The 8,196-nt window shown below is 40.8% G+C and overlaps 1 protein-coding gene across 1 annotated transcript in view; it reads right to left on the reverse strand.

The window, feature by feature from the left end:
- Positions 1 to 4,323: 4,323 nt before the first annotated feature.
- Positions 4,324 to 8,196, reverse strand: part of LOC107740222 (proteinase-activated receptor 1-like) — a 7,426-nt gene continuing 3,553 nt past the window's right edge. The window contains exons 3-4 of the mRNA XM_016552569.1: positions 6,229 to 6,351; positions 4,324 to 5,507 (exon numbers count right to left, since the gene is read on the reverse strand). Coding sequence (XP_016408055.1) covers positions 4,375 to 5,507; positions 6,229 to 6,351 — 1,256 coding nt within the window. The 3' untranslated portion in view covers positions 4,324 to 4,374. The remainder of the gene's footprint in view (positions 5,508 to 6,228; positions 6,352 to 8,196) is intronic.

Below are 8,196 nucleotides of genomic sequence, written 5' to 3' on the forward strand. Positions count from 1 at the left end.
CCCCTCCCGGGTGTCCGTCCTCCTCCTGAGCCTCCTCCCAAGTTCCCACCCATCCCTCCCTCTGTTGTATCTACGGTGCGAGGACGCACCTTCCAGGAGGGGGTGAAATAAATAAGTAAATATATTGTCACATATTTTATATATGAAATATATAATTATAAAATTATATTATTATAAAAAATATTATTATAAAATTATATATGAAATCATATTTTAATATATGAAAGCAGCAATTCCTTATATATTATTCAATATATTGTAATGCATTTACACAATATATTATTCTGTATATTTTCAAATATACTGTTATATAATTTAATTTTTTGATCATTCATATCTTAGGAAATATATTTTCTTTGCGTAAGGGCTTGAAACTAGTAGCATAGAAAACATGCACATTGTGGCATAGTTTTATAATATAAAAGGGTCTCATACAACAGTAACTACATTAGTTTGGTATATATTTCTTCTAGTCAATTATATAGGCTACATAACTGAATATGTTTGAAATGAGTGGCTTATAACTGATGTCCAGATCTGAAAATAGTTATTTATGGAATGGGGAAGTTATGCTTATCTGTACATCAGATAAATATAATATGACAGAACATGAATAGGCAAACTTGTCTCTGCTGTAAGACAAGATTTTAGCATTTCCGTTTTGTCACTGGGACCTGAGAAAAGTATTATATACACTAGATACTTCAGCAATACAATATGATATAGGGGAGACCAGGGTAAGTTTTTACACTTTTTACTCCAATCAAAATTTCATTATAGTTTAGAGACCAGAACGTAAAAGTTTGAGAAAATAAGATAATAAAATAAACTTGTTTGACAACTAGCCCCGCATATTGCAAATATACACGCTCAGATCAGTTATAAAATATAATAATCTGAGAAAATGTGCACAAATTATACATATATTATTCATATGAACATATCATTTAATATGCAGAGATATTTACACATTCATGCTAGTTAAAACCGGCAATTTAATATAGTGGAGTCAGTGAATCTGTAAAGCAAAAAAGATTATATCTTAACTCAGTGATTCTCAAACTTTTAACAGCAGTCTACCTCCTGGGGCATTTAACATTCTTCTGCGTACTTCTCTCTCTTCCACTTTAGACCGCAGTTACACCTTTTCTATTAAATGACAATATTTGCCCCCTTAAATTGATTTACAGGTGCATTTTTTTTTACCTTTATGGAGGCAAAGATTTTCTATCCTATTGTATCTTATGTCATGTTTTATGTCATATTCTTAACATTCCATTAAGTGTATTATTAATATAATAAATAAAGCAATAAATGATGGCAAATCGAAGTGATAGCCTACTTGTAGACTTAAAAATAAAACTGCCAATAGGTGGCGGCAAGTCACTGTCTTAATGAGCCAGGCGTCGCGTCATTCATTCATTCATTCATTCAGTAAGGAAGCAAAATGCTGTAGTTATGAATGGGTTATATTAATCACTGACTCTCTGAATCATTCAAAGCCGCAGATTCGTTCACTAACTAAACACCGCTTGCTTGGAGACGCACACCAGATGATACGGATTTCGTTGGAACTATTATTATTTCGTTGCAAAATATAACAAACATGACAATAATCTGTTTCAAATGTAGGCTACATTTAAAATCTAAATTGTTTGCTGATTGGATATCATGTAGCCTATTTGACCGTTTACGGCACTCCCATTTTCCTGTTTTTACATTAGAAGAATCATTTTGCTTGTCAGAAAGACATATTCGGTTTTAATGTTACTTTAAGTTGGGGTAGAATTAAATGAATGCCAAAACTCAGAATTTTGTTCGCGTACCCCCTCCGTCACCTCACGTACCCCCAGTTTGAGAACCACTATCTTAACTGAATACAGAGATGTAAAAAAGTCTGACAATATACATGTCTTTATGCACAAAATGAATTACAGTGACTGCAGCTTAACTTTTTGCCTTCATAATTTCAAAACAGTCAATATCATGTTTTTGTTCCACCCACCCACACACTCGTGGATTGACTGCTTTTTATATTTTTTTGTATTTTCACTGCTGGCACTTTCCACAAATAGGGCAATAGAGCCTGAAATGTTTTTTGAAATCTTACTAAACAAATAGTAAGGTGCTAAACTTTTAGAAAATGCTGATTAATATTTCAGAAAATATTAAATACCACAACATGATATGTTTTATTATCTATTCATTTGTAAAAAAAAAAATTGTAATTGCCTAGCAATCAAAATTAAATAGATGTAAGTGTATCAAATAAATGTTAAAATAGCATATTTTTAAAAAAAGTGTCTGCTATACAATATTCTGTCCTGTTTTAGACAGATTTACTGCCACTTAACTCCAACTTTTCAGCCTGAAAAAATAGGATCTAAAAATGTGATCTGAACAGGGCGATGTAAAATGTTTTCAGTAACACTGTGTTTCTCACACGTGCCCAGTCACAGACAGGAAATGGAGTCTCTTACGCAGTGAATAGGTTGGGTCAATTTGACCTAGTTACAGAGATGCTGGATTTTACAGCAACAGCATGGAAGGAATATTCATCCTGCTTTAACATGAATCAGGATTTGTGGCCAAAAATGAGATAACTTTGAATTCAATCTTCTGTCAATGGCACAATATAAGAGTATACAATTGTTGAAATTTCATTAGCTCTATGTCGAAACAATTCACATCTTAATGCGCGCCTGAATGTACTCACATCTCACATAAGAGGATGTGTCAGTCTGAGTGTTTGGATTTGATAAGGTGGTTTTCCCCCATCTCCACCAAAACACAGAGCTGATCTTCTGTCTGCACTGAGACGAGCCATAGTAGTACAGCAGAGGGTCCAGAAAAACACTTACACTCCCCAAACACACAGCCAACAGGTAAGCCGCATATGATGAATCTCCCTCCCCGCTGTTGATTTTAGTAGTAGCTAAATAAACACAGTGGTACAACAGGATGCCATTGGTTGGAGCAAAGCACATCACAAACACCACAATAAATGATGGCAAATCGAAGTGATAGCCTACTTGTAGACTTAAAAATAAAACTGCCAATAGGTGGCGGCAAGTCACTGTCTTAATGAGCCAGGCGTCGCGTCATTCATTCATTCATTCATTCAGTAAGGAAGCAAAATGCTGTAGTTATGAATGGGTTATATTAATCACTGACTCTCTGAATCATTCAAAGCCGCAGATTCGTTCACTAACTAAACACCGCTTGCTTGGAGACGCACACCAGATGATACGGATTTCGTTGGAACTATTATTATTTCGTTGCAAAATATAACAAACATGACAATAATCTGTTTCAAATGTAGGCTACATTTAAAATCTAAATTGTTTGCTGATTGGATATCATGTAGCCTATTTGACCGTTTACGGCACTCCCATTTTCCTGTTTTTACATTAGAAGAATCATTTTGCTTGTCAGAAAGACATATTCGGTTTTAATGTTACTTTAAGTTGGGGTAGAATTAAATGAATGCCAAAACTCAGAATTTTGTTCGCGTACCCCCTCCGTCACCTCACGTACCCCCAGTTTGAGAACCACTATCTTAACTGAATACAGAGATGTAAAAAAGTCTGACAATATACATGTCTTTATGCACAAAATGAATTACAGTGACTGCAGCTTAACTTTTTGCCTTCATAATTTCAAAACAGTCAATATCATGTTTTTGTTCCACCCACCCACACACTCGTGGATTGACTGCTTTTTATATTTTTTTGTATTTTCACTGCTGGCACTTTCCACAAATAGGGCAATAGAGCCTGAAATGTTTTTTGAAATCTTACTAAACAAATAGTAAGGTGCTAAACTTTTAGAAAATGCTGATTAATATTTCAGAAAATATTAAATACCACAACATGATATGTTTTATTATCTATTCATTTGTAAAAAAAAAAATTGTAATTGCCTAGCAATCAAAATTAAATAGATGTAAGTGTATCAAATAAATGTTAAAATAGCATATTTTTAAAAAAAGTGTCTGCTATACAATATTCTGTCCTGTTTTAGACAGATTTACTGCCACTTAACTCCAACTTTTCAGCCTGAAAAAATAGGATCTAAAAATGTGATCTGAACAGGGCGATGTAAAATGTTTTCAGTAACACTGTGTTTCTCACACGTGCCCAGTCACAGACAGGAAATGGAGTCTCTTACGCAGTGAATAGGTTGGGTCAATTTGACCTAGTTACAGAGATGCTGGATTTTACAGCAACAGCATGGAAGGAATATTCATCCTGCTTTAACATGAATCAGGATTTGTGGCCAAAAATGAGATAACTTTGAATTCAATCTTCTGTCAATGGCACAATATAAGAGTATACAATTGTTGAAATTTCATTAGCTCTATGTCGAAACAATTCACATCTTAATGCGCGCCTGAATGTACTCACATCTCACATAAGAGGATGTGTCAGTCTGAGTGTTTGGATTTGATAAGGTGGTTTTCCCCCATCTCCACCAAAACACAGAGCTGATCTTCTGTCTGCACTGAGACGAGCCATAGTAGTACAGCAGAGGGTCCAGAAAAACACTTACACTCCCCAAACACACAGCCAACAGGTAAGCCGCATATGATGAATCTCCCTCCCCGCTGTTGATTTTAGTAGTAGCTAAATAAACACAGTGGTACAACAGGATGCCATTGGTTGGAGCAAAGCACATCACAAACACCACCAGCACAGCAATAGCCATAATCACAGCTCTCCTTCTTTTTTCTGAGAGCGATGAGGATTTTGCAAATTGATTAGACTTGGTACGGAGCACATATATGATGGTGGAGTAGCTCACTAAGGTGACGATAAGTGGCACAAAGTAGTAGAGGCAGGAGAGGATGGAGAACAGGTACATGTACTGCTGATCCGTAGGGTCATCGTGGATCAGCGCATCATGGCAGGTGACGCCCACATCCTTAATCTTGAATGTTTGTCTCATTGAGAGAAGTGGCACTGTACCAACGAGTGCCAGCAGCCAGACCAGCACACATATGTATGTGGCTTTCCTTGTGCTCCTCCAGGTCAGAGAGGCGACGGGAAACGCCACGGCCAGCAGCCTGTCCACACTCATGCACATCATCAGCAGTATGGAGCAGTACATGTAGCAGTAGTAAGCTGCACTGATCACACGACACGCCGCCTCACCGAACACCCAATCTGAAGTGTTCAGCTGGTAGTGGATCTTCAGATGCAGCAGCAGGGTGAAGAGCAGGTCCACACACGCCAGGTGAGACATGTAGATCACAGCTGGTTTCTTCTCTCGAATCTTACAGGTGAACGTCACCAAGGCCAAAGCGTTCAGGGGCAAACTAATGAGGATGATGAAGATGTAGAATGAGGGCATGATGCGTGTGGCCATTGGGCCTTTAAGGAAGTCAATAGCATCGTCTGAGATCTTGAGTATCAGGACTGTAGTCCGGTTGCATTTTGCTGCATTCAGATCAGTGACGTTACATGGATGTGCTCCTTTATTAGATCGGGATGCTTGTTGGTGTATCACTGTAACCCGACACAAAAACACAACAGCATCAGTGACCGCTCTCATAACACAACTAGACAAATGAATATGACTGAGAGGCCTTGATGAAGATGTTTAAGACATTCACACCAAGAATGATAACTAGCATTCACACCAACAGATGATAACGTTCTGTTTATTATAAATGCACACATCATTTTTGTCATCTGCCACTTTAAATGCTCAAGCTCATTAAAGCAGGATTCTGATTGGCTGTCAATATTTTTATCATTCATCAGCTGGAAGAAATCATTCTGAAAGTGTTGATATCCTTCCTCTGTGTTGTTATTGGTATAGTGTGAATTTTATTCTCATAGAATTAGAATGAGTTTTAACACTTGACTTATCGTTATTGTTCTTGGTGTGAATGGGCCTTTAAACTACAACCCCAATTGCAGTGGGCTTGCAGTACAAACAGTGTTAAACATACCTCTGTCCCAACTTTTTTGGAGTGTGTTGCAGCCATCAAAATCAAAATTTGTTTATATTTGCAAAACCAAATTAAGTTGGCAAGTGAAAACATTGGATTTTTTTTCTTTGTACTTTAGTCAATTAAATAAAGGTTAAAAAGAATGAACAAATAACATATTTTAATGGCATTTCACAAAACATCCCAACTTTTCTGGAATTCGGGTTGTAAAGCCTCAGAGTCCAAAACAAACACAAGGCCATTACGGTCTGTCTGCTGGATATTGTACATACTTTCACAAGTTTTATTTGGCATTAAAGAAGAGTCTGGCAATGTCTCATCCATATTGTAGTCAATCGGCTCATCAGTCTGGGTTTCATAGTCACGTTGAACAGAAAAACTGCGTCCAGAGGGGGCTGTAACCAAACACACAACCATCAGTGATAGTTTTCATAACACATCCAGATAAGGAAAGCCAAAGACAAAACTCTGGGCCCTTTTCTTTACAGTAAGAACTCTAGGAGCAACATATTTAGCATATTGGTGCCTGTGTATTTTACAACTTAAAACGTCTCCAGGTTACACAGGTAACCATGGATTCCCGAAGGGAATGAGACGCTGCATCGAAATGCTACGGGAACGCCTTCAGCGTGACCACGCTCTGAATCACATGTGTAATCAGTCCAATGGATGGGCAAGACGTCATGGGCGGGGTGACGTAACGACCAGGAAGCTTAAAATCACGTGCTGTGGAACCGGCGTCAGCTTCTAGGAATGAAGCAAGCGCTGACAGGGATGCCGGAAGTATGGCCCTGAGACGCAGCGTCTCGTTCCCTTCGGGGAACCATGGTTACATGCGTAACCTGGAGATGTTCCCCTTCAGGAACTCGAGCTGCGTCAAAACGCTACGGGAACGAGAATGCCCACGCCGCCAGACTTACAAATCCCTGCCTAGTGTGAAAGGCAGCTAAAGCGAGAGAACGGAGCCAGGAGTGGCGCAGAAAGCAGGTAGGCTCCTGACAAAATAGGCGGGGACATCCTGCCCAAAGGCCAACTTCAGAAGGAGTGAGTCTTGACCCCCAATGGAGTGGGGAGATCAGAGGACTCGAGGCTATGGAATAGCATCCTGATCCACCGTTTAGCATAAGCTTCTCTGGCCGGAGGCCTCAGCGCACTACGGAGGAAACGTAAAACCAGGGGGTGTCTGCCCACTGACTGGTCACCAATAGGGGTGTGGTAGGCCGCAATGGCTGCCAAGTAGACCCACTCCACCCTGCGGAAAAATGGGCCTGCAGGAACTCCAGAACTGTACCAACCGGGCAGTTAGCTGGGTTGAGCTGGCGGTCTCCCTCAGGGGCCACACCCATAACTTCCACAGCTCCGGGGGGGGGTGAAAGATCGCCTGTGAGAGGAGGTCCCTCCTGACGGGGATCTCCCATGGAGAGCCGTCGAGAAGGGAAATCAGGTGCGAGAACCATACTCCGCCCGGCCAGAAGCCTGAGCCTGGCCAAAAATTCTCAATATCTGCTTCACCACCTCGGGGTGAAGCGTCCATTCCTCGGGCCTCGGCCCCTGCCTCGACGGGATGTCTGCTCCCATATTGAGATGCCCAGGGATGTAAATGGCCAGCATCTCCAGGCAGTTGATGTGCCAAGTGAGATGGCGACCGCTCCACAGACCGCGGGCAGGGTGGCCACTCATGAGCGCACCCCAACCGGTGAGGGACGCATCCGTCGCTAGCATTACACGGTCTGAGACAAGAACCAATGTTTCTTCCACATGATTAAGGCACGTAGGCACCTCCACGTGACCTTGAGCATGCGAAGCAGGTTTCCCCTCGGGGAGAACCCCTTGGTCTTGAGCCACCACTGTAGGGGTCTCATTTACAGCCGGCCAAAAGGTATCACGTTGGACGCAGCTGCCATCAGAGCCAGCAATCTCTGAAAATGCTTGACAGTGAGTGACTGGCCTTCTCTCACTCTCTTGACTGCGGAGGAGCCAGAGCAGCATCCACACACTTCGTTAAAGTGTGGGGTGAGAGTGCAAGGCCAAAGGAAAAACTCAGTGTTGGCAAGCTTTTGCCCCCAAAAGCAAACCTCAGGAACTTCCTGTGATGAGGAAGGATGGAGACATGTGCATCTTTTAGATCGATCGTGCCAAACAAGACCTCGGACTTGATCTGAGACACGACTTGTTTGAGTGCGAGCATGCTGAACTTCAGTCGCCTGGCTGAGCGGTTCAAATGACGCAGATCTAAAATA

The sequence above is a fragment of the Sinocyclocheilus rhinocerous genome, unplaced genomic scaffold (genome assembly GCF_001515625.1).
Source record: "Sinocyclocheilus rhinocerous isolate Xijiao unplaced genomic scaffold, SAMN03320098_v1.1 scaffold405, whole genome shotgun sequence".
Taxonomy (NCBI): domain Eukaryota; kingdom Metazoa; phylum Chordata; class Actinopteri; order Cypriniformes; family Cyprinidae; genus Sinocyclocheilus; species Sinocyclocheilus rhinocerous.